The sequence below is a fragment of the Nerophis lumbriciformis genome, linkage group LG19, assembly GCF_033978685.3.
Source record: "Nerophis lumbriciformis linkage group LG19, RoL_Nlum_v2.1, whole genome shotgun sequence".
NCBI classification, from domain to species: Eukaryota; Metazoa; Chordata; class Actinopteri; order Syngnathiformes; family Syngnathidae; genus Nerophis; species Nerophis lumbriciformis.
In genome coordinates this window covers 2,279,471-2,305,380 of record NC_084566.2, presented here as the reverse complement: position 1 = coordinate 2,305,380, position 25,910 = coordinate 2,279,471, and the positions used below count along the sequence as shown (strand labels likewise).

The window sequence follows — 25,910 nt, the reverse complement described above, 5'->3', positions numbered from 1 at the left end:
ACAACACACAAGGAGATCCATTTTGATCCAAAATCTTCTATCCATCCGTTGTCCCTCTAATATTTAGACTTAAAGTAACAAAAAAAGTGGTAAATGAGTCAAAAGTACAAAATAAATTAGATATTTTATTCCTCAAAGCAGTACAAAAACTGTAATACCACTTAGTGTCTTTTGTCCATTCACTATGCCACATATGGATGGACATTTGACTTAATTTATTTGATTACGGGGAAAACTAACAAGCCATTGTTTATGTTACATATTACAAGAGAACATCTGAATGTTCTGAACTCCTATTTCAAAGCAGTAAATAATGCTTCCCTTAAAAGTAGTACCATAGTGTGGGTTTCTCATAGCTGATGATAGGTTTTGTTGAATGAGACAAGACGTCTCACAAGTTATGCCACATTTATAGATTTCCTATTTACATGGGCTATGTCAGGGGTTGGCAACCAAAAACGTTGGACCAAAAATACAAAAAAAACTAATCTGTCGCAAGCCGCAAAAAATAAAAAGCCGTATATACCGGTAAGTGTTATAATGAAGGCAACACATGACGTAAGTGTCTATATTAACTACAATAGCCTACTATCAAAATAACTATGTGTCGCAGGCTGAAGCAAATCTTGATTGACGGAAATGTTGAAATTTATTCTACACATTTATACAACATTAGAAACCATTAGTAAATCAGAGGCTACTCAGAAGGTGAGATAAATCCTGGAAAATACTGGTTTTTAATGTCCAAAAGGTATAGATGTGTGTGTCCAAGTTAAAGGAAACGGCAGGCTGTCTTCTTTTAATAGATTTATTACAATCTTTGGCAAGTTAGGTAATGTTTGCTGTGGTCTGGAACAACATAGCGCACAAACAACCATCTGAAATGCAGCGAATATTACATACAGATAATGTGTATGTAATATTGCAAAATTCAATTATATACAAAGGGGATAAAAGTAAAGGATATTAAATGAGCTCAAATATGCCTACAAATGAGGCATAATGATGCAATATGTACATACAGCTAGCCTAAATAGCATGTTAGCATTGATTAGCTTGCAGTCATGCACTGACCAAATATGCCTGATTAGCACTCCAACAAGTCAATAACATCAACAAAGCGCACTTTTGTGCATTCACACACAGCATGAAACATTTGGTGGACAAAATGAGACAAGGAAGGAGTGGAAGTTTTCACATGTAAACAAACTGTTGCGTCACAGTCCACACTATGGTGAGTTCAAGAATCGCCAAAATTAGTAGGACAAAACGATGTTCACCAAATAGTCTCATCAGTGAAGCATACACACAAACATATTAAACAGTGGGCTTTCTAACAATTGGGAAAGTTTGTGTGATGTTTGTCCTCAAACAAAAAACATACTAAAACAAAGAAATTATTCGTACCCCCCCAATCTTTTTTCATTTTCCATCCTTTTTAAAAAATGCTCCAGGGAGCCATTCGGGCAGCACTAAAGAGCCGCATGCGGCTCGAGATCCGCGGGTTGCTGACCCCCGGGCTATGGAAAGGTCACAAATATATCTGACCTCAATAGGACTTCTACACTGTGGCAAGGATTCGTTCAGACAACAGCCAGCAGATGATAAGCTAGAGGGCTGAGTTCATCTATTTCAAGCTATTTTTAAACTTTGGCTAATGTTCAAAACAGTCTTTTTACATGTGCGTATGTAAGTACAGTAAACCTGCCAACAGCACGCAACAAAGCGCCTCATCAAGACCTGAGGACTGGTTTGGCCACAGCGGACATCTGACAAAGCACATTATGAATAATAAAAACAATATTTTAAATGTATAATACATATTCATGTTAAATCGGATTAAAATGTAATCAGTTGTGGACAGTTGTGCTACTTATTCTAGTGTTAACTGTGATGTAATTAGCATTATATAAAAATAATGTACATTTTTAAATCAAACATATTGAAAGGATTAATTTTACACTGAAAAAAAGTAGTTTTATGTAACGGTTCGATGGTGCAGTTGGTGTATCATTGCAATACAGGAAACGTGCTTGTCGTAAACAAAGGCGACAACATGTCTCTTTGCCGACCGTTAGGCCGAGGGCAACACAGTACCGCTCACATTAGCGCTGTATTGTTGTGTTCACGACAAATATTTGAACATTATTACTTAAAAATGACAATATACAGAGCACAATTAGTTAAGAAACACAAGTATTACCTTAGGAAGGCTTCCAAAGGACGCTTTCGGGTGGGAAAGCTAAAAAAAAAAAAAAAAAAAAAAGTGTCTTCTGGCAAAAAAAGGGTGTTTGGATATAGTTTGAAATAACTTTCCTGAAGGAATTAAGGGACGGAAAATAAGCTGTTGCTCAGTCCGTACATTTTGACAACATTTTTTGAGGCGACAACAAAGAGCTCTATCTAGCTAACTGTAAACACAGAACCTATTTATACTTGACACAAAAAAAGTTCCTGCCCCAGTGCTCGCACTCAGCTGGTGTTCCTGGTGCATTGTGGGTAATGTTGTTAACATGTCGTATGAGCGGGTTTCCCACGCCTAAATGAAAACTACACTTCCCAGGTAGCCCAGGTTCTCCACGTGGCTGGCTTTTGTTTGCAAACAAACTCGACTTTTACAGGCGAACGCAGCCCACATTTCAACATTAAACCACAATGTAGCAAAACTTTGGGAAGAAAACACAAGCGAGTGTTTATGAATGCGGTAAAGAAGGATATGCTGTTGTTATTTAGGATAGTTCGAAATTCAATCTCGGCAGCAATGTGAACGCGATGGCTGGGGAGCAGGTGAAAACTTTCTTGGGGTGAGGGGAGGAGTCAAGGAAAAAAAAAGGGAAAAAAAAGTGACGTCATCATAACTTCCTTAACCGTTGCAAAATATTTCTGAGAGGTCCCCTTTGAGTTCTCTGAAAGGCTTCATGTTTTGAGTTCAGACCCCCCACCCCTCACGCTCATTGTTTTGAACAAGAAGTGGGTGACACCACTATTGCATTACATATGCTGCTGTACCTACTGCAATGAAACATCACAGAAGGCCTATGGAAATCATGTAAAAAATATGTAATAAATCTTAACCTTTTGAAATGAACAGAATAACCAATAATTAAATAAGCCGATCTTATCTTGACAGAAATCAAAGGGACCGAGATGGCTATTACACACTGTTGCACAATCACAATGATCAATATTGATTTGCAGGATTTACAAAATGCTTGAGGAAAAACTGCAGATGTTAGTTTACCAATAGCTTTTAACAGCAGTGTGAGATAGGAGGCTGTCTCCCTCTGCTGTTAAATTGTTGCACCTGACACCTGAGGCAACAACAACTGCCAACACAGGTAAGGATCTTTTTCATTCACAAGCAAGTCTTATTCTGTGCAAAAACTATCTTCACAGCATACAAAGTGCATTGTGGCTATTGTCAATTATAAGACAGTCTCCATACAATACATATTTTACAGTTTAGGTTCAATATATTACCAACAAGTTGTTGTTTGGAATGGAAACCTTCAATACACAAACACGTAAAAATATGTGTGAAATTCAGTGCAAAAATTAACTTCAGAACCAGTCTAAAAAGTAATCATAAATTACCAACAGTAACAACTCAAAGTTTAAAAAATATTATTATTATGGGTACTACTAACGCCACACTGTGATGTACCAAGGCGAGTACATCTGCACTCTGTAAACAAACCACATTTGTTATTCAGTGCGTGGCTGACTCTGTCACGTGACACAGGTCGACCCTATACGTCACGGATAAAGTTAGACTGCTCGACTGCGCATGTCTCTCGAGTGTCAGCTCCGCAGCAATGGCGGGAGTGAGGAAAAAGCCTTCTGCCTCCACGTCTATCCTACGGACGACGCTTCACTCGCTGTGGCAGGATAAACATTTAGTCCTGTTCAAGACGGAGTACACCTTTCTAGTGGTGTCCGTGTTGTGGCTTCTGGAGATCGGCATCAATGTGTGGGTCATTCAGAAAGTAGCATGTAAGTAGCCTTGAGGCTAGTTAGCATGCTATGGCTATCTGCCCCTCTGGTGGACGTAAGTGAATGCCACAAGGTTAGCGTTAGCAAGCATTTTAGACAACCACCTGTCAAATGGAATTTGCAGCACATGCATGGCATTGCTGGTCCGGTTCAAAAGTTAAAATGTAGACATACTTTTCGTAATTTTTTCCCCCAGCAATCTATAAATTATTTTAATGGTACAGCATAGAAAGTGTTTTTTTTAAATATTGTAGTGTATCCCTATATTAAAATGAATGTCTACGATTATTAAAATAAGCAGCCATGGACCAATACTGTCTTTATGCCAATGACCATTGTGTTATATAGCATATAAAATTGTATATGTAGAATACAAAATAAAAATGTGTAAAACTAATTCATTTATATCTTGCAGACACTGAAATTGACTGGAAAGCCTACATGGATGAAGTGGAAGGAGTCATCAATGGTACCTATGACTACACCCAGCTTAAAGGAGACACAGGCCCCTTGGTGTAAGTTCTGGCTAAGCATAAAAAGAACTTAGGCTCCGTTTAGGCTAAACATTTTTTGCCCTCAAGTGACCCAGATCTGATATTTTTTGTCAGTCTGAACGCTCGTAAGTGAATCCAATCTGATCTTTTCGCATCACATTGGGGTCACATCAGGAGGTAGTCGGAATCCGTTTGGAATTGGATCTTTTCAAAATGTGACTGCAGTCTAAACGGCAATGCGACCTCTTTTATGTCAGCTTTAGTCGAGCCACGTTATTCGTGTGCACAGGAAAAGACTAAAAGAAAATCACTTTGCCTTTTTGCAATTCTCTTCTTCCTCGTCCTGCAGTTTTTGGTAGCGTGTACGTCGCAGCCATCCGTTTTTCATTTGGAATTTAAAAATAATTTCACATAAAAATAAATTTTCCCCATTTTTCGGTTTGACATGACAAATGATTGTTATCCATTATCCTATTTCATTGATGTTTTTGAAGATCGAAAATGGGAATTAAACCAAGTGGAAAGCTATTTTCTCTATTGCCTATTTAACGTTTGGACATTGGGTCAATTGCACATACTCAGTGTCTCTTTTACATATCCTCATCTTTATGTGACCTGGAACAACAAAAACGACGACGACAGAAGATGAGCGCTGTTTTCAAAACAAGTTTTCTGCAGTCAAGAGTTCTATTTTTTTTTAACGTCCAGAGTAGAGACATGGAAAGTTACACATTTTATTGGTTGTCTATTGAGCAGACAAACGGGACCGTGTACGTCCTTCTGTTGTTGTTCTGGGTCACTTCGCTTCCGGTCAACTTCCTTTTTGTTTTTACTTTATCGAACTGCGCATTCAAGTGACGTCAAGGCCACATTGGGGCCTGTGTGCGTTTATACTGGAGTCTGATGATCACATTTTACTTTAATCTAAAATTAGATTTGGTCCACTTTGTCCTGCAGTGTAAACATAGTCTAAAATAATGTGTAAATAATGATTTTCTGACTGTAGGTATCCAGCTGGCTTTGTGTACGTCTTCACTGCTCTGTACTACATCACCAGCTCCGGGGCCAACATCCGCTTGGGCCAGTATATTTTTGCGGTCTTCTACCTCATCACGCTACTGTTGGTCTTCAGAGTATACTGCCGCACCAAGAAGGTCAGTTTGTGTATACGATGCTATACTGCACCATGAATAGTACTAGTACAGTGAAGCTAGTACAAGTGGAATCAATTATTTTAAAGGGGAACATTATCACCAGACCTATGTAAGCGTCAATATATACCTTGATGTTGCAGAAAAAAGACCATATATTATTTTTCTATTATTCGCTCTCGGAGCGTCACATCGGGAAGCAATCCGCCATTTTCTCAAACACATTACAAACACCGAGTCAAATCAACTCTGTTATTTTCCGTTTTTTTCGACTGTTTTCCGTACCTTGGAGACATCATGCCTCGTCGGTGTGTTGTCGGAGGGTGTAACAACACGAACGGATTCAAGTTGCACCAGTGGCCCAAAGATGCGAAAGTGGCAAGAAATTGGACGTTTGTTCCGCACACTTTACCGACGAAAGCTATGCTACGACAGAGATGGCAAGAATGTGTGGATATCCTGCGACACTCAAAGCAGATGCATTTCCAACGATAAAGTCAAAGAAATTTGCCACCAGACCCCCAGGAAAAGAGAGCGGATGAGGGTACGTCTACAGAATATATTAATTGATGAAAACTGGGCTGTCTGCACTCTCAAAGTAGCATGTTGTTGCCAAATGTATTTCATATGCTGTAAACCTAGTTCATAGTTGTTAGTTTCCTTTAATGCCAAACAAACACATACCGATCGTTGGTTAGAAGGCGATCGCCGAATTCGTCCTCGCTTTCTCCCGTGTCGCTGGCTGTCGTGTCGTTTTCGTCGTTTTCGCTTGCATACGGTTCAAACCGATATGGCTCAATAGCTTCAGTTTCTTCTTCAATTTTGTTTTCGCTACCTGCCTCCACACTACAACCATCTGTTTCAATTCATGCATAATCTGTTGAATCGCTTAAGCTGCTGAAATCCGAGTTTGAATCCGAGCTAATGTCGCTATACCTTGCTGTTCTTTCCGCCATGTTTGTTTGTATCGGCATCACTATGTGACGTCACAAGAAAATGGACGGGTGTATATAACGATGGTTAAAATCAGGCACTTTGAAGCTTTTTTTAGGGATATTGCGTGATGGGTAAAATTTTGAAAAAAACTTCGAAAAATAAAATAAGCCACTCGGAACTGATTTTTAATGGTTTTAACCCTTCTGAAATTGTGATAATGTTCCCCTTTAAGCCCATTTGTCAAAAATAGAAGCCAAATTTGGTTTAAAAAAAATAGAGGAATCTATTGATTAGTTGATGTGCGTGGCAGTCATGTTCCACTACACATTTACTACATGAATTTGTTTAAAAATTTGAGTTTGAGGTATGAGCAACAGGCTTTGTAATTAAGCGGCACACAAAACCGCAGACTGGCTAAGTAGTATATGCGTGTCCACATAGTTAGGTGCCTATATGCATGTAAATAGAAATACATTTGTTGTTTTGTCAATTTATAAAATCTAATTTGTTAAACGTTTGTACAAAAGTTTAAAAAGATCACAATGCAAATTGTTGTTAGCCTGTCAATGGACTGGTCCGTTGTACATTAGCATTAAGCTAGCGGCAGAAGAGCCAACTTTTATCCTTAGCTCTAGACAAACTTTTTTTGATCCACAATTGTTTGACAAACAGTGGATCAATTGTAAAATGAATAAAATGAGCTAATATGATCTGCAGGTTGCAGTGCAGGCTCAAAAAGTCCACATAGAACAAAGCAAAAACATATGAAAAACAAGGGAAATTTGCATCAATGTCAAAGAAATACACATAATTTAATTATCATAGGTGAAAATTGCACGTGTTGTGTGTTATATACTTTATTATACCAGTGTATTTGCCCTTAATAAAAAAATGCATTAACATAAACTTCATTGTAGCTATTTAAAAATCTATATCTAAAAAGTGTGACTTTGAAAAACTAATTGAAACATTGCTTCCCAAAAGTTTTCCGCAGTCTTGCTCAGTCCTCTGTGATGGAGGGTCCTTAAAGGCTTGCTAGAACAGTCCGTAAATATAAACCTAAAATAATCCAGCCTTAAGGTCATGAAATTGATGATTGTTTCTAACATTAATTGAGCTCTTCTCTGAGTTCTCCTCAGCACTCAAGCAGTAGCATTTTAGAAGAGCTGCAGGTTCTTCATCGCCAACATTACAATAGTGTCTGTCTATTCTCCAAGTTGTGTTTCTCAATGTCCTCCTCGTCCCACAGGTTCCTCCGTATGTGTTCTTCTTTATGTGTTGTGCCTCCTATCGGATCCACTCAATCTTCGTGCTGCGTCTGTTCAACGACCCAGTGGCCATGATGCTGTTATTCGCCGCTGTTAACTTCTTCATTGATGGTCACTGGTCCCTTGGCTGTGGCCTTTACAGGCAAGTGTGGGTTTCCGTGAAGACGTTTGCTCGCGAGATGCCTCTCTTTGATCTGAATGAGTTAGTTTTTTTTTAAATAACGGCACAGTCTTCCTCTCTTTCTGACAGTTTAGCAGTGTCTGTGAAAATGAACGTGCTCCTCTTTGCACCTGGACTACTTTTCCTCCTGCTGTCCGAGTTCGGTCTAATCAGGATGATCCCTAAACTTGCTCTTTGTGCAAACATACAGGTAAATAATATTCACTGGTTCACACTTGCATCGTATTTAACTTGTCCTGATACATTACAGCTCTTGTTGGGTTTGCCTTTCCTCCTGGAGAACCATGTCGGCTACTTGAGTCGGGCTTTTGACCTGGGGCGTCAGTTTATGTTCAAGTGGACGGTCAACTGGCGCTTCCTGCCTGAGTGGCTCTTCTTGAACCGCTACTTCCACTTCGTCTTGTTGGCAGCTCACCTGCTGACCCTGCTGCTCTTTGCTCTTCGTCGCTGGAAAAGGTGAGGGAGTACTCTGCAGAAGAGTCACTTTTGTCACACTAGCAATAAATAGGTGAACATCACTTGCATGACACCTGCTGTTGAATTACACTAACTGACGAAAACCAAAATGACTGTAAAGCTCGTATTTATTCACCACAAATATAGTCATGTGAAGATGACTCTACAGCGCCTCTACAAGTTGTGTAAGTAGTAGGAGTGTCTTGGAATAGTCAACGCTGATCTGTGGCGTCCATGTTTTCTTGTGTAGTAGCGCCCTCCTTGTTCATTTACGGTCAACTGCGTTTGTTTTCATTTTATCAAATTGCGCATGCAAGTGACATCAAGCCACATTGGGGCCTGTGTGATACTGGAGTTTGACAAAGATCATATTTTACTTAAACTAAATATTTCAAAAATTAGATTTGGTCTACTTTTGCCTGCAGCGTAAACGTAGTCAAAGTGTCATATTTATGTTCCTAGCTAACACAGGTTGCAGGGGGAGCAGTTTAAGTGAGACACGAAACAAAGCAAGTCGAGGGAGTGTTGTACCTTCTGATAAAGTTAAAGTTACCAAGCAGTTTCCACTATTTAAACCAGAGCTGAGCAAATATTTTGACTCAGGGGCCACATTGAGAGAGAAAAAAGTGTCTGGGGGGGCCAATGTGTATGTGTGTATAAATGATATATACAAATTTAGCTGTAAAAATCTGCTGTACAGTATGTGTGTTTGGGTCCCTTTTTTCAGGAACACTACTACCAAAAGTCACAATGTCCGATAGAGTTCTAAAAAACGTTATGACAGACCACCTCAAAAAAACAGAATGGAATTTTACAGTTTTTTACTGAATGTGACACCCAAAATGTACATTAAAATAAAGAAAGTGGGATTTACATTAACTATGAACAAGAAAACACTGAATATTAACAACATATGAACATCTTTTACTTCTCAGACCAGCTCCTCGATAAGACAGATTTTTACAATCAAGCAAAACACAACAAAAATGTAACAAACACCTACAGTATGATATATTATCACGTAAAAATCTGCTTCCGCACCTGTTTCTGACACGCGTTTGGGGCTGGCTGCTCTGTTTTGTTCCTGGTCTGAGATGCTGTGACGTAAAATACCGTAATAACTTGTACAACACCCAAAAGCGCAGATTTCAAACATTGAAATACTTTCTATAGTTCAAGACTTACGGTTATTTAAAAACAGCACCGCACATCATAATGGCAACGACAGTTTTGATGTTAATTGAAAGATTGAAAATCTTAACGGGCCGCATGTGGCCCGCGGGTCGTATTTTGCCCAGGTCTGATTTAAACAAACGAGAATGAAACACGTAAGACTCTTAAACAGTAACCTATCCCTTCCACCCAAACCCTCCTCACAGTCCCCTTCTGCCAAGACCGGCATATTTCATGCTTACATGTTATTTTTCTCTTTGATTTATTGCTTCACGTTTATTAAAGTAACTTAGAAAGGGTCACTACCTTCGAGTTCTGACCATTTTTCTTCCTTTGTTTAAAGAGTCAATGTACATCCGTGTGACGTTACTGACATCTATTGAGCAGTCAATACAACAATCTGTTCTCGCTTAAAATACAATAAAAATGCCATCTAGTGGTTAGAGTGTCCGCTCTGAGATAGGTAGGTTGTGAGTTCAAACCGCCGAGTCATACCAAAGACTATAAAAATGGGACCCATTACCTCCCTGCTTGGCACTCAGCATCAAGGGTTGGAATTGGGGGTTAAATCACCAAAAATGCTCCCCTCACCTCCCAGGGGGTGATCAAGGGTGATGGGTCAAATGCAGAGAATAATTTCGCCACACCTAGTGTGTGTGTGACAATCATTGGTACTTTAACTTTAAATTTGACGGATCGTAAAGTATGGGCAAAATCTAACTAATCAGACCATACTTTGAAAATCCTTAGTAAAAGACAGCCCTAATAAGTAGCGGCTCTAATTGCTTCAATCAGTTCCAAACGTTTGACCCGTTCGAGTGGTCGGACTGTATGTACACTTATAGATAGAAATAGGCAGTGGTTACAAGATGGTAAATAAGTGTGTTTTCTCTTCTTTTCAGGCAGGGAGAAAGCCCATTTGAACTTTTCAAGGAACCTGGCAAGAGGAAAGTCCCAGCTCAGAAAACCACTGTCAACCATATCCTTCAGGAACATCAGCAATCGTTTGGCTTTCCGTAGTTTCTGTCCTACCTTAACAGCCAATTACAGATCGTTCTCATTCTGTTTACCTCCAACTTCATTGGCATGTGCTTCAGCCGCTCGTTGCATTACCAATTCTACGTGTGGTACTTCCACACGCTGCCCTACGTGCTGTGGAGTCGAGGAGTGAAAAAGATGGCCCACCTCCTCAGGTAATTCCAATGATGCAACATTAAGCAAGATGAGATGCATACAGGTAAACTGTGCTGTTGTATCTTTAGGGTCCTGATCTTGGGTCTTATTGAGCTCTCGTGGAACACCTACCCCTCAACTTGCAGCAGCTCCATAGCCCTCCACGTGTGTCACCTCATCGTTCTGCTCTGTCTGTGGTTCGCTCCGCCACTGCACCCAGCAGGACCAGCTGAAACGCAGGCAAAAGCACCTGTCAAGGACAAATGCCAATGAGATGTGGTACACGTAGGAGTGTATTTGGGTGAAAGCTGCTGAGGCGCCATCCACTCTCTGAACACCAGCATAGAGAGACCGGCAATGGGGTAGACTCTCAAGGAGCCATTATTGGAGTCTTAGCTTTGTGCTAAAAAAGTGAAGGAAGCTAAGGTAGGGTCCGGAGACAGCTGCACACATGATGAAACACGCAGTTGTTGCCACTATGAAGAGAGGAATGGTTTCTCCGGTTTTGTCACAATACCAGTTAGTATTTCAATTATCCAAAACAATGAATGCCCCGTGGAGAATGAAGTGTGCTGAAAGCAAAATACATGTGTATTATCAAGAAAACACATCAAGTAATGTTGGTGTCACTGCAAGGCAATACTGTTTGGTGGCACATGACACAATGAGGTGATTTTCTATTTAACACGATGTGATGAAACGTTGAGTATGCAGCAAATGTTGCAACCATATCCAAATCATGTAATCACAACATCAAGACTTACAAGTATGTCATCCATTGTGATATTGAAATGTGTCATCTTCTAATTTCAGTAGGTCTATCTTTTAAACAACTTATATTTACATAACACCCTTTGTTAGAAACACAGCAGCATAGTGAGGTTTTCTCTCAATATTCCACAAAGCACCCAATAATGCAGGCCTGGGCAATTAATTTGACTCGGGGCGGTGGGGAGCAAAGTTTGAGAAAAAAATGTGTCTGGGAGCCGGTATATCTGATTTTTAGGAAGACTAACAAAACCTCACAATAATGTCTGATTAAAAGCTAAAAACAGTATGACAGACCGCCTGAAAAAACGGAATGGAATTTTAATTTTTTTTTACTGTATGAGACACCCAGAATGTACATGAAAATAAAGAACGTGTGATTTACAATATTAACTATGAAGGATAAAATGATTGAATATTGACAACATATGACCGTCACCTACCCTCTCCATCGACATATTTTACAATCAAACGAAACGCAACAAAAATGCAACAAACAGCGAAATATGAATGCGAAGGGTAAAAAAAAAAACACCTACAATCTGATATATTACTAAGCTTTAGAACTTTGTTGTAAAAATCTCCTTCCGCGTCTGTCCCTGACAGAAACGCTCCCCACCCACACTGCCTAGTGCCTCGTCTGAGCTGCTGTGACTTAGATGACCATAGTAACTAATTAGATTACCATAGTAACTAGTATATCATGCAAAAGCGCAGATTCCAACCATTGAAATACTTTGTATAGTTAAAGACTCACGGTCATTTGAAAACATTACTGCATATCATAATGGCAGCTACAGTTTCCATCTTAAAGATATAAAAAAAATTGGGAATGTCCGGCGGGCCAGGTTGAAAAGCTTAACAGGCCGCGTGCGGCCTCCGGTCCTTAATTTGCCCAGGTCTGCAATAATGTGTAGCATGTGAGGAATAAGCTCAACTCCTGTTATATAGTTACCTAGTACGAGTAGTGTAGGCCAGCTTCTTGTGACGATGTCATGTGCTGCTGTGGTGAACATTTCACAGATCATCAGCACACACAGAAAAGTGAAAAATGTGACGTTTTATAATAAATATAAATGCTACTTACAACAGGGGTTGTTTGTTTCCCTTTTTGTACGGACACCACAAGTAGTCAAGTTCCCATATTATAGTTTATTTTTGCAAACAAAAAAATCCACTATACAAATTTGGCGCTCCTATATCAAAATTGGACGGACTGTGTTTAACTTTGACTCTTGATGATTTGGCAAAGTAAGATGAGGCCATTTCTTAGGATAACTGCATAAAAGCGGAATTGTTTGACAAAATGGCAGATTTAACTCAATAATGGCACTTGCATTTGGCTCAGTTTTCAGAGGTGATTGTCTCACATGTTGTTGGGGTTATAGCACAGCATGTTGAATTTGATGTTCTCATCCCAGTGGCGCAGCAGCATAAACAGCTGTCTGGCGGCCCCCCTCAGCCCGGCCAGGTCCACCCCCTCTGGCAGCTCCTGACCTCGTAGCCAGAAGTCCGCTTTTGCAGCCAGCAGCTCCCACTCCATGAAGTATCCGGCACAGCGATGCTCCAGCCAAGCGAGGGCCACTGCCGTTGCCCAGCTCGAGCCCTCCAGGTCATCTTGAGCCAATTGGCTGCTCACTTGGAGGTAGGCCAGCTCCAGCGACGAGCCCTCACACATGTCGGTTTCTGACCCGCGACCGCTGTCGGCTTGGCCGTGGCTCAGGCCTGGCGAGTTGCCGCTCGGTAGCTCGAGGGAGCCTTCCTCGGAGCTGGGGAGGTCCGGGGACAAGGTGACAGGATCTCGGTCGGACAGGTGTCTTCTGCGAAGCCTTGGCTCCAGCATCAGTGGGATGTCGTCTGGGGTGTGGTGAAAAGGAGGCGCTTTTGTTTTGACGAGGGAGCAGGATGATGGTGAAAAGGTGACATGATGACTAGCGGGGGTTTTAGCGGCCGAGGACAAAGATGGAGCGCTGGGAGATGGGCAGCGGAAAGGCGGGCTGAGGCTGCGTCTATGCAGGGTGTAAGGTGAGGCCCTCTTTAGGCGGTCTAAAGAGATCTGGACGCAGTCGGCGTAGAGCTCTGTGAGGAGAAAAGCTCCTGAAGCTAGCTGCAGGCGAACCTAAGGAGACAGTGATGAATTAAACTGCCTGCTTAGATGTGCTGCTGATGACCCAATGACTCACCAGGGGCAGGTAATCTGACGCTTCATTATCAGGTTGTTTCTCAGTCTCTGCAGAGAGGCAGTGGGACTTGAGAGGAACCTGTCTTCCTGATGAAATAGAGGATCTGAGTCTGCCAAGCGGAAACCTGGAAGATTTACAGTGACGTTTACAGGTATCCAAATGTGTCCTGCCTTGAAACTGCACTGAATGGCCACATGAAATACACCTGCTCTATGAGACCTATTAGACTTGTTATACAATGCATTTGCAGCGCTTCACTTTTTTCCACATTTTATGTTACAGCCTTATTCCAAAATGGAATCAATTATTTTTTGTTCTCAATATTCTTGACAATGTGAACAATTTGTTTTTTTGTTTTTTTTGCAAATGTATTAAACAAACAACTTTTAAAAACATCACATGTATTCACAGCTTTTGCTCAATACTTTGTTGATGCAAATTACAGCCTCAAGTCTTTTTGGTGGTGGTGGCAGCATCATGCTGTGGGGATGTTTTTCAGCGGCATTAACTGGGAAACTTGTCAGGATAGAGGGAAAGATGTACAGAGACATCCCGGAAGAAAACCAACATATCCCATCCAATCGGATGGGTCTCGAGAGGTGCTGCGAAGAGGAATGGGCGAAACTGCCTAAAGATAGGTGTCCCAAGTTTGTGGCATCATATTCAAAAAGACTTGAGGCTGTAATTGCTGCCAAAGGTGCATCAACAAAGTATTGATCAAAGGCTGTGAATACTTTTTTATACTTTTAATAAATCTGCAAATTGAAAAAAACAAAACAACTTTTCTCATTGTCATGATGTGGTAGCGTGTAGAATTTTGAGGACAAAAATGACTACCGGTATTCTATTTTTGGAAAAAGGTCATTTTGATGGAAATGTTATAACATACAATGTGAAGCGCTGTGGATACTTTCCGAATGTACTGTGAGCAAAATGAACTAAACTGTTGATGGTGTTGACGTGGCCAGTGAGTGTAAGTAAAGCATTAACAACAGTGTGTCATTTTATTGCATGTTTTCCAAGCTTACCTCGTGCCAAAGAAGCTCTCCATTGACTTGCTCTCGATGGATCTCTGAGAACGTGTGGACGAGGGGCCTGTTGTTGCTGAGGCAGCAGTACTGGGGGCATTGCCCCCGACATCTGAAACAGCAGCAAGGTCAAATATGTATTCAGTAATAATTAGGGCTGTCCTGATCCAATATTGATATTGGATCTAAAAACTCCCGTTATAAGCAGTCCTGCAGCGTGTTTACTGGTGCAAAGCTTGACAGCAAGTTAACAGCCAAATATTCTCCAATAAGCACACAAGTTTTATCTTCCCTTGTAATTTTTTGATGTTATTTACAAAAGGTAAACATGGTAGGCTACAGGCTATTAAGAGCTATCAGCTACTCTATGTAACAGCTAAGCTCACTAGCTCAACATATTAGACTTATTATACAATGCATTTGCAGTGCTTCACTTTTTCCACATTTTATGTTACAGCCTTATTCCAAAATGGAATAAATTATTTTTTGTTCTCAAAATTCTTGACAATGTGAAAAAAATTAGTGTCCTTAATTGAACAATTATGCAGTCTAAGACTTGTCAGTATGATCAAGTATCAAATAATTATAGTTGCAAAATAATTACAGATAAACAGTCTCCAAGGCAGAAGCATATTAGAAAGTATCCAGTAACAAACGTGTCCGCATCATTCAACTGCTTGTGTCTTGCCCTTAATTTGATTGATTATTGTGACCACTAGGTGTCGCCAAAACACAAATTAACACTCCACTTGAAAAGCATAAATCTGTTGTAAGGTTAGTGTTTTAATACCAACTATTGTTCTTTTCCAACATACCACACAAAATAATTCCAGTATCTACTTTAACACTATAAGGTTAGTGTTTTTCATACCTACAATCTGATTTCACTAGATCAAACCTTGTCTAACAGTTCACACTACAAAATAAAAGTATGTACTGATATCGTATCGGCCAACACTCAAGGCTCCAATGTCGATATTGTATCGAAAGTGAAAATGTTTTCTTGGGACACCCCAAGTAATAATAAAGAAGTTTGACAAACATGCTTTTAATGTTCATGTTATTTATGTGGCTAAATTACGGCCGCAATTGACCAACCGCCATCTACAATTTCATCCACGAGCCAGCACAAATTCAGTAAGCAAATTGGTCTGGAGCGCTGTATTTATCCATCCATCCATCTTCTACCGCTTGTCCTTTTCGGGGTTGCTGGAGCCTATCTCAGCTGTATTCGGGCGGAAGGCGGGGAACACCCTGGACAAGTCGCCACCTCATCACAGGGCCAACACAGATACAGACAGACAACATTCACACTCACACACTAGGACCAATTTAGTGTTGCCAATCAACCTATCCCCAGGTGCATGTCTTTGGAGTCGGGAGGAAGCCGGAGTACTCCACACAGAAAGATCCCGAGCCCGGGATTGAACTCAGGACCTTCGTATTTATAATATACAAAATAGCCTACGTTGAGTCAACTCAGATATTATCACCAACTGGTGGCCAACAGTAGTAACTCAACAATTAATTGTACTTACAAGGTAAAACAACAGAGCATTTACTTTTAAGTCCCAATCCAAACAACCTTCCCAAGTCATGGTGCAAGGAAATAAAAAAATCAAGAAACATGGTCACACAGAACACAACCTGCTCATTGAACACTGAATATTATTTAAAAAAAAAAAAACGTCCAATCAAAATAAAGCAAAAAACTAAATGACACCCAGTTAAATCCATTACAAGAGATGATGGGAAAAATGCAAAACACTCTCCACACTTATCCATGTTTGGTGCATTTTAGCTGCTTGATATTTCTGAATGATTAAAAAACTTTAAGGAGGTTGTCACGGAAGTTTAACTTTCAAATACTCTAAATGACCAATAATGATAAGTATTAATTATGTCGCCATCCATTATATTATTATAATAATATATATGCGGCCCCTCAGTCAAAATGTTTGTACACCTCTGCACTAGAGGTGAGAGAGAGGACATGTTTTGGGACAGTAGACTTACTGGAGTCCCAGGATGTAAGGCTTTGAGGTGAGGTAGGGGTGTCATCTCTGTCTGAAAGATACAAAAAGATGGCTCACATCTTGGCAAAGGAAACCGTCGTCATCCATTTTGTCTACCTGTAGAGTTAAATGTGTCCTCAACCTCCTCACAGTCCCCACTGGCAGGTCGTCTGCCCAGACCTACAGAGTAGGTTTTTTGCTTGCGACTACCTGAGTGGGACCGGCGACTGCTCCTCACAAGTGTACCTAAACACAAAAAGGGTATTGTAGTTTGCTGTGGTGTCAAAGTGCACAGTACTCTGCACCACGATGAGAACTGATTTTTTTTTTTTACCGTTTAGTTCACTGAATAAGCTATTGATGCAAAGCAGGGGTCACCAACCTTTTTGAAACCAAGAGCTACTTCTTGGGTTCTGATTAATGCGAAGGGCTACCAGTTTCCATCCATCCATTTTCTACCGCTTATTCCCTTTGGGGTCGCGGGGGGTGCTGGAGCCTATCTCAGCTACAATCGGGCGGAAGGCGGGGTACACCCTGGACAAGTCGCCACCTCATCGCAGGAGCTACCAGTTTGATACACACTTAAATAAATTGCCAGAAATAGCCAATTTGCTCAATTTACCTTTAACTCTATGTTATTATTAATAATTAATGATATTTATCTTTATGGAAACACTGATCATCTTAATGATTTCTCACAATAAATATATATAGAAACAGATAAATATCAATATGCAACACTTTATTTTTATATGTTCTCTAAGTGCACATTTTTCAAATTGAACATTTTCAAATGATCACTTCTTGTGAAATCACAATATTCCATTTTAACTAGCTAGCCACTAACATTTTTTAACAAATCATGAATTACTTTGCACCATGTTTGTACAAATAATAACTCATGTAAAATACAAAAGTCAACTCTCAAATTTTTAAATAAATCATGTCACACTTTGAACTGGAAACCAAATCTGTTTCTTTGTCAGTTAGTGAAGACCAAGTCTTTAAAATATTTTCTTGGATTTTCAAATTCTATTTGAGTTTTGTCTCTCTTAGAATTACAAATGTTGAGCAAAGTGAGACCAGCTTGCTAGTAAATAAATCAAATTTAAAAAAATAGAGGCAGCTCACTGGTAAGTGCTGCTATTTGAGCTATTTTTAGAACAGGCCAGCGGGCTACTCATCTGGTCCTTACGGGCTACCTGGTGCCCGCGGCAGTGACGTGCGGGGCCTCACCTGCCATCATGGAAAGAAAAAAAAAAGTAAAAAGAAAAAATAAATAATTAAATTGTTATATGTATCCAGTGATTATACTATAAAATTATTTTCCATTTAACTTCACCAGTTTTAGATTATTTTTATGCAAAATCGCTGAATTTTCACATTTGCCGTTCAAATACTGAGAAGAGACTTGCGGTGATCAGCAGCCAGTTGAGGCACGTCACTCAGTTGTGCCTCAACATGGATTGCGGACTCAGCTAACTGCTGGCCTGCTGTGCAGTGAGACCGTATTGCTATATGAATTATATTATACATTTCCATAGTTTAGTTAGCTGAGGTATATAATGTACAGTGTATTTTGTCAACAACTGTATGTTTGTAATGTATTTCTTGTGCTGAGCAATCATAAAACAGCTGCAAAGACTCACTGTGTGAGGCTCGCAGTAATCCCGCCTCCTGGTGCCGGTTAATGCACCCCCGCTGCAGCATGCACCCCCCGACGGGAGCGCCACACCAACCAAAGCCCACACCCAAACCCTCCACGTGCAAGACCGAATCCACCCAAAAAAAGTCACTTAACAAGAAGCCAAAAAGTGCAAAAACAACAATGCTCGCGCCGGAGGAGCTGTGAACGACTGCAGGGACACAACATTAGGTACACCTGCAGACTGCAGCACAGATTTCATATTTCATTCATTCACAACTCCTCCAACACGAACACCACTGTTCCCGCACTTATAAGTAAAGGTAAGACCATAATAACGTTTTTTTTAATTAAATGTGCTTTTTTGTGTGCTATAGTTTGTATGTGTAAAGTTAAAGTTAAGTTAAAGTACCAATGATTGTCACACACACTAGGTGTGGTGAAATTTGTCATCTGCATTCGACCCATCCCCTTGATCACCCCCTGGGATGTGAGGGGAGCAGTGGGCAGCAGTGGGCAGCAGTGGGCAGCAGCGGCACCGCGCCTGGGAATAATTTTTGGTGATTTAACCCCCAATTCCAACCCTTGATGCTGAGTGCCTAACAGGGAAGAATGCTGGTATGAGCTTTTAAACATAACCCGTTAACTGCTGCCAATCAAATGGTGAATAAGATACTCTTTAGGGTTCATATGTTTGTAAATCTGACTGTGATGAAGTCAGTGCCTTACCAGTCATGAACCTCACCGCACGTCACTGGCCCGCGGGCACCGCTTTGGTGACCCCTGATGTAAAGAGTTCAGGCACAAAAACCGAACGCCATTTCGCCGATTTTAAGCTGTGAGTACCAGTAAATAGTTTACACCAGTTATTCTCAAACTGTGGTATGTGTACCACTGGTGGTACGCCAAAGAATCACTTGATTAAAGTAGTGTTTTTGTTTTCCTATATGAATGAAATACATGCATGACAGCAAACTACGACTAGTAAACGATGATGATGATGATAGGTGTCACACCTGTGTTTTGGACCTCCATACTTTCCTGGAAGCCTCTGTTGGGGTTGCTGTCAAGGATGGTGAAGGCCGTGTACATACAGGTGACACTGCAATGCTTGCTGGTCTGGATAGCCTTCACACGGTATCGCTTTGCTGAACCTAAGAAAGTACAGTATCTGGTATACAATACGAGTGTTATTGTAGATGAATCGGTCTATTAAACCTAACCGTGCTCTGTTTGGTTCTCCCTCTCTGCCATTTTCTCAAAGTCTCTTATGACGGAGCGAGCTGTGAGCTGGTGAACGATCTCCTCCCAAGATTCCCTTTCACTTCCTCCTCCACTTCCCACCACTGTGGCACTCTTGTCTTCAGGCACCCAGAGGTGGCTCAGGTTGACGGTGACCTCCCAGGACACGGGTCTGCCTCCTAGAAGCCCGTGAATGAGTGAGCGACATTGACCCGGTGGAGGATCCTCCAAAGAGACGGCAGTGAAAAGATACTCGGGGTCTGTGAAGTTATCCCAGTCGAGAGGAGAGGCGGGAAAAAGGAGACCGCCTGTGGGTTGAGGAGAAAAGAAAGAGAAACTTAGATAGCAACATCAAAGGAGAAAAGGGATTTTGTACAAAAAAAACCCTCACTGGAATCATTCAGGCTTCTGTGGGACAGTACGTCTGCTGGCTTTGATTCTCCGTCACTTTCATCCAGCCTCCCTCCCAGAGTTTGGTCGAAGGAGACCCTCTCCAGAGCTCTCCTGAGGCGATGCATCTCCATCTCACCTTGCGGCGATGAGAAGCTTCGTGCTGCCATGGTTGAACGGGCCAGCGATTTTTGTCTCCAGTGAGGTTCTTCAGTACAACTCTGGAAAGTGGAATTGAACATTTGGTATTGGCAAGTACTGACATGTCGGGGATGTCTGAAGACTTTGTCAAAGTGGGGCCCGTGGACCACCGGGGGTCAGTGAGTAATTTATGATGCTGGTTGAGTAGACTTTATACATTTTAGCATATATTAGGTATTTTTACAGCTTTATAAATTATATGTAATTGTAAAAATATATGCATGTATTATATATATATATATATATATATACACATTATATTTGTGTGTACCGTATTTTTCGGACTATAAGTCGTAGTTTTTTTCATAGTTTGGCCGGGGGTGCGACTTATACTTAGAACGACTTATGTGTGAAATTATTAACACATTACCGTAAAATATCAAATAATATTATTTAGCTCATTCACGTAAGAGACTAGACGTATAAGATTTCATGGGATTTAGCGATTAGGAGTGACAGATTGTTTGGTAAACGTATAGCATGTTCTATATGTTATAGTTATTTGAATGACTCTTACCATAATATGTTACGTTAACATACCAGACACGTTCTCAGTTGGTTATTTATGCCTCATATAACGTACACTTATTCAGCCTGTTGTTCACTATTCTTTATTTATTTTAAATTGCCTTTCAAATGTCTATTCTTGGTGTTGGCTTTTATCAAATACATTTCTCCCAAAAATGCGACTTATACTCCAGTGTGACTTATACTGTATATGTTTTTTTCCTTCTTTATTATGCATTTTCGTCCGGTGCGACTTATACTCCGGAGCGACTTATACTCCAAAAAATACGGTATGTATGTATGTATATGTGTATACATGTTGTGTATGTATGTATATGGAGAGGGGGTTAATCATTTTTGCAATGCAGTCTGCTGAAAATGATAGAAAACGCCACTCTACATAGGAACTGACGCTGTGGTCAAAGTTGGAATTGCTACAAAACACGTTTTAAGATAGAGAACACTCGACTGCCGTCTGGCGGCTAAACTGTATAATGCACCCCCCCTAGCTGGTCACGTTTCATGTGTCAGGTAAACCGTGACGAATGGGCCCTTCCTACTTTCCGCACACAAAGAATCCAAATAAAATATACCGTAAATTTCGGACTATAAGACGCTACTTTTTTCTGACACGTTAAACCCTGCGGCTTATAAAAGGGTGCGGCTAATTTATGGAATTTTATTCGCAGACGGCCATTATGAAAATAGTTTTTAAAATAAAACAAGAAAATATACTGAAAAGGTGTTATTGTCTGTGCTATGGCGCCATCTTTTGGACGAGTTCGCTCACTGCAGGTGCTGCAGTGTCCTTCTATTTAGTGCTTTCAACCGGAAGTAGAAGTGCCGTTCCGTCTTTTAGCTGTCCATTTCGTTTCTACTCGTGTGGACTCTTCATTCACCACTCCAAGCAACGTTTGTACGTTTTACAAATATAACCAAAACTGTTTTCATGCATATTTGTAATGTAATCAAGAGAGCGTTGTTAGCATTAGCTAATATTCTAACACGTTTATGAGTGTGTTTTAGTATTATTAACTTACAATGGCATTCTTTTTGTATTGTTCAGGCATGTGATTTGACCACAATGAAAAAGACTGAAAAAATTTCCGGGGGTCTGGGGGACGAAGGCCCCCAGCCAGGTCCAGGGCGGTGCCCTGGTGGGGCACCGCTCCTGGTTTTTCACCAATTTAACATGCTAAAATTAACAAAGACAGCACCATTTGAAGAAAATATTTTAGTGTTTAAAGACATGAAAACATCATTAATAGAACATACCTTGCTTCAAGTTGTTTCATATGTTTTTGGCGTTTCGCATGTACTTCCAAAGCCTTGAAACCTTGTGATCCATAGTCAATATTATCATGACACCACGTGCACAAACCTTCAAATGATCGATTTTCCGAATAAAATCACAGAACAAAGTCGTAACTTCCTTCTTCCCAACAATATCAGTGATTTCCCTTTCCATCCAGTCCCATCGAAACTTATTTTTGACATGTTTATCAATTTATTTTACTCGTAAAGCGTCCTTTCTCTCGAGAACCGACATCGTTTACATATGGAAAATGGCGGTAATAACCATTATGAATGATGACGTTATTAACGTCATCATTCATAACAGATGTCCTGATTGGTCACAAGGAACATATCGACCAATCAACTACGGCGTAACATAAACTACGTCTCGAATCTTGATTTAGGGTCGGAAAAAAAAACGGAAAAACGGGAGATAATTTTTTTTTTTCCCCCGAGATTAAAAAAGACGGAATTCCGACTTTAGACGGAAAAATCACATGCCTGATTGTTACAGTTTCACAAATTCCTCAGTAAATTTACAAGGAGTTATGGAATCTCTTTAGCTGATTGGATTACTAGCTTCCTCAGCTCGTGGGTCCATCACGATGACTTCTGTTTTGTTTGATCAGCCGTTTTACAGGGACCGTTTGGAAACAATTAAGGTATATTAATAAACATTTATATAATCTTTCTGTGTAAATAACTCATTTCGCAACGTATATATATGCAGCTTGTAGTCTGGTGCGGCTAATACAGTATATAGTCCGGAAAAGACGGTAGAAATAGAAATACTTTTGTTCAGCGCCTGGATTTTTTTGGACCGCTAGTTCAGAAGCTCCAGTGCTAATGTACAGCAGGTGGTCTGCAGGCGTTTTTGAAGTCTTGACGCTAACCTACCAAACGACTCAAACCAAGACAAGCCTACATATAAAATATGAACCTTTTTCATGCTGCCGTGCGGACTCTCAGCTGAGAGGTTCTCCTGCCATTCTGAGTCAGCCCAGCGAGACAAAGACGATCTCGGTTCCAGAGCGGGCATCTTCTCAAGACCTTGTGGTAAAGATCCCGTGTCCAGCAGCGGAGCGGAGTCCATGGGGTCAGGCGGACAGGCCCTGCTCGTAGCGTCCGAACTTGACGAGGCCTGCACGTGCGTAGGAGGACTGCGCTCGCTACTAAGGGAGCAGTGGGTGAGGACATACTGCTCCTGGATGTAGGAGCTCTCCTGGATCCTTTTCCGAACATCACTGGACCAGCCTAGGTAGTAAATAGAAGCGGTAAACGCTGTAGACAGACAAGGAACTTATTATTACTGACCTGTGGGGTCAGCATCTTTGGCACAGGAAAACTCATAGGAGATCTCTCTGGAGATCTCCTTCAGCTCCTCCTCCAAGTCATTACCTTCCGAGCAGGCAGCTGCAGGCATGAGTTCCGAAGTAGGAGGCGAGATCTCATCATTCGACTGGCAAAAAACCGAGCCAATGGAGGCATTACGTGTACCTTTATAGGCCCGCCCTTGACACTAAAACATACAGTTGGTGGAGATAAACATTGGTGTACTGTCCATAGAAACGGACATCTTCCGCATCTCTCAACATTCACACAATGAACGTGTCTGGTGTACCTTGGCTTTAAATGTTGTCATGTCATACAGCGTGCAGTAACCAATAAGGCGATTCCCCGGGTAGAGGGGAGGTATTTCATTTGGGGAAAGAAGGGCCTCCACATTTTCGGGCAGGTACCAGTCAATCCGCACATCAGTCAGCACAGGTTCAAGGGCCTTTTTCAGTGACTTGATGAGCTGATAAGGTAGTTACACATCATGCATGAGTGACACGTGTTCATACAAGGGATGTTCCCAATTGATGAAAACCTGAATTTGAGGACGAACTGTGATGCGGCGTGTAAGATGGCTGACCAACGTTTAGAACAGGCATGGGCAATTATTTTGACTCGGCGGACCAAATTTAGAGAAAAAAATGTGTCTGGGGCCGGTAGATCTATTTTCAGGAACACTAATACAAAACCTAACAATAATGTCTGATTAAAAGCTAAAAACGTTATGACAGACTGCCTTAAAAAAAACACCCAGAATGTATATGAAAATAAAGAATGTGGGATTTACAATATTAACTATGAACGATAAAACACTGAATATTGACAATATATGAATATCAGAACCCCTCTCCATCGACATATTTTACAATCAACAAAAATGCAACAAACACACACTAATATGAACATGAAGGGTAAAAAAAACAACCCCACCTACAGTCTGTTATATCTGATATATCACTAAGCTTCAGAACTTTGTTGTAAAAATCTCCTTCTGCGTCTGTCCCTGACACTCGCATTTCAGGCTGGCCGCTCTGGAAACACTCTGTGGAAACGCTCCCCACCCACACTGCTTGGTGCCTTGTCTGAGCTGCTGTGACTTAGATTGCTGTAGTAGCTAGTTAGATGACCATAGTAACTAATTCGATTACCATAGTAACTAATTCGATTAACCATAGTAACTAGTATACCATGCAAAAGCGCAGATTCCAACCATTGAAATACTTTGTATAGTTCAAGACTTACGGCCATTTGAAAACATCACAGCACATCATAATGGCAGATACAGTTTTGATGTTAAAGGTCTAAAAAAGTATTTGGGAATGTATGGCGGGCCAGATTGAAAAGCTTAATGCGCCGCATGCGGCCCACAGGCCTTAATTTGCCCAGATCTGGTGTAACAGGTTTATCCTTGTCCTCCAGTGATAATGGTATTTAAAATATAGTGTGTTTGCCGTAATGGAGGTGATTATTGTTAACTTTGGGGAGAATTAGCTGCCACCCACTTGTCAGCCGGGGGACTAAAAACAAATACAGTGTCAGCCAGAGGAGATTGGCGTTTGTGATCATCATTAAAAAGGCATTGATCGACAATTGCGATCACATACTTTTTTTTACAGAAATCGTCCGATATTGATCAGTGGCCGATCGATCGGCACATCACTAGCTTATTCATTCAGCAATGTCTATACATTTCCCCACAAGGTGGCAGCGATCCTGACCTTTGGCTGAAGTCGTTCCCCATCTTCCAAAGCCTCTGTGGTGCCTCCTGTCAGCTTGGCCACGCCCTGCAGGAGTCGCCTGCAGGCTCTGGGACCCAGACCTAAGCCAAAGCATCTGCATCACAACACAAGAAAGGTACAATCACTTCACTTCCTACCAGACACCAGATGTGTTTAAAATAGTGCACTGCATCATACTTCCAGATGTTTCCCCTATTTTGGTTGCCGTATTTAGCTATATTAGAAGGAATGTCTATTAGAAACAGCGTTCAGTGCGTTCACTACATTGACATGACTAAACATATTTTTACTTTGAAAAAACATGCTCTATTTTTCATAATTCTGCAACATTTATACGCCACAAGTGAAACAAAGTCGATCAGTTATGTAAGTATATAGATTTGAAAGGAAGCAAACCAAATTCTGAGAAGAAAGTCGGTCCACCAGCAGCATACTAATGAGCTGTAAATGGAGTTATTGTATATTACCCAGGGAGACTTTTATTGCCGAGAGCACTTAAGGGGATTAATGGGCGGGGCTGAAATTTACTCCAGCCCTTCGACTTTAGTCTCATTCTGCACACACATTCTACTCCACCGTGTCAAACTCGAAACCCGGGGGCCCGATCTGGCCCGCTTCAACATTTTATATGGCCCTCAAACACCTGGAAATAATAATGCGTCAATTAAGTACTCTATATTTTCTTACTAAATGTATCCATTTTTCAATTTACAAAAATATATGTACTGCATGAAAT

At 40.8% G+C, this 25,910-nt stretch overlaps 3 protein-coding genes across 5 annotated transcripts in view; 1 reads left to right on the top strand and 2 right to left on the bottom strand.

The window, feature by feature from the left end:
- The window catches only part of klhl24a (kelch-like family member 24a), a 49,692-nt gene extending 47,237 nt beyond the window's left edge, over positions 1 to 2,455 (bottom strand). Inside the window, exon 1 of the mRNA XM_061979721.2 lies at positions 2,204 to 2,455. The gene's annotated coding sequence lies outside the window, so the exon portion shown is untranslated. The remainder of the gene's footprint in view (positions 1 to 2,203) is intronic.
- A 1,343-nt stretch (positions 2,456 to 3,798) lies between these two features.
- alg3 (ALG3 alpha-1,3- mannosyltransferase) lies at positions 3,799 to 12,682 on the top strand. The gene is made up of 9 exons (XM_072915172.1): positions 3,799 to 3,993; positions 4,409 to 4,508; positions 5,494 to 5,641; positions 7,824 to 7,984; positions 8,093 to 8,213; positions 8,274 to 8,479; positions 10,555 to 10,632; positions 10,702 to 10,845; positions 10,915 to 12,682. Exons 1-9 carry the CDS (start codon positions 3,816 to 3,818, stop codon positions 11,096 to 11,098), a joined length of 1,320 nt encoding a protein of 439 aa, XP_072771273.1. The 5' UTR covers positions 3,799 to 3,815; the 3' UTR covers positions 11,099 to 12,682.
- A 56-nt stretch (positions 12,683 to 12,738) lies between these two features.
- The window catches only part of vwa5b2 (von Willebrand factor A domain containing 5B2), a 58,890-nt gene continuing 45,718 nt past the window's right edge, over positions 12,739 to 25,910 (bottom strand). The window contains exons 13-24 of one of the 3 annotated variants that reach the window (XM_061979723.1): positions 25,154 to 25,268; positions 23,722 to 23,898; positions 23,415 to 23,619; positions 23,041 to 23,354; positions 20,098 to 20,317; positions 19,688 to 20,014; positions 19,481 to 19,618; positions 16,937 to 17,065; positions 16,821 to 16,871; positions 14,805 to 14,916; positions 13,777 to 13,900; positions 12,739 to 13,712 (exon numbers count right to left, since the gene is read on the bottom strand). In XM_061979723.1, coding sequence (XP_061835707.1) covers positions 12,960 to 13,712; positions 13,777 to 13,900; positions 14,805 to 14,916; positions 16,821 to 16,871; positions 16,937 to 17,065; positions 19,481 to 19,618; positions 19,688 to 20,014; positions 20,098 to 20,317; positions 23,041 to 23,354; positions 23,415 to 23,619; positions 23,722 to 23,898; positions 25,154 to 25,268 — 2,665 coding nt within the window. In that variant the 3' untranslated portion in view covers positions 12,739 to 12,959. The remainder of the gene's footprint in view (positions 13,713 to 13,776; positions 13,901 to 14,804; positions 14,917 to 16,820; positions 16,872 to 16,936; positions 17,066 to 19,480; positions 19,619 to 19,687; positions 20,015 to 20,097; positions 20,318 to 23,040; positions 23,355 to 23,414; positions 23,620 to 23,721; positions 23,899 to 25,153; positions 25,269 to 25,910) is intronic. The other 2 variants (XM_061979724.1, XM_061979725.2) reach the window with 2 other exon arrangements.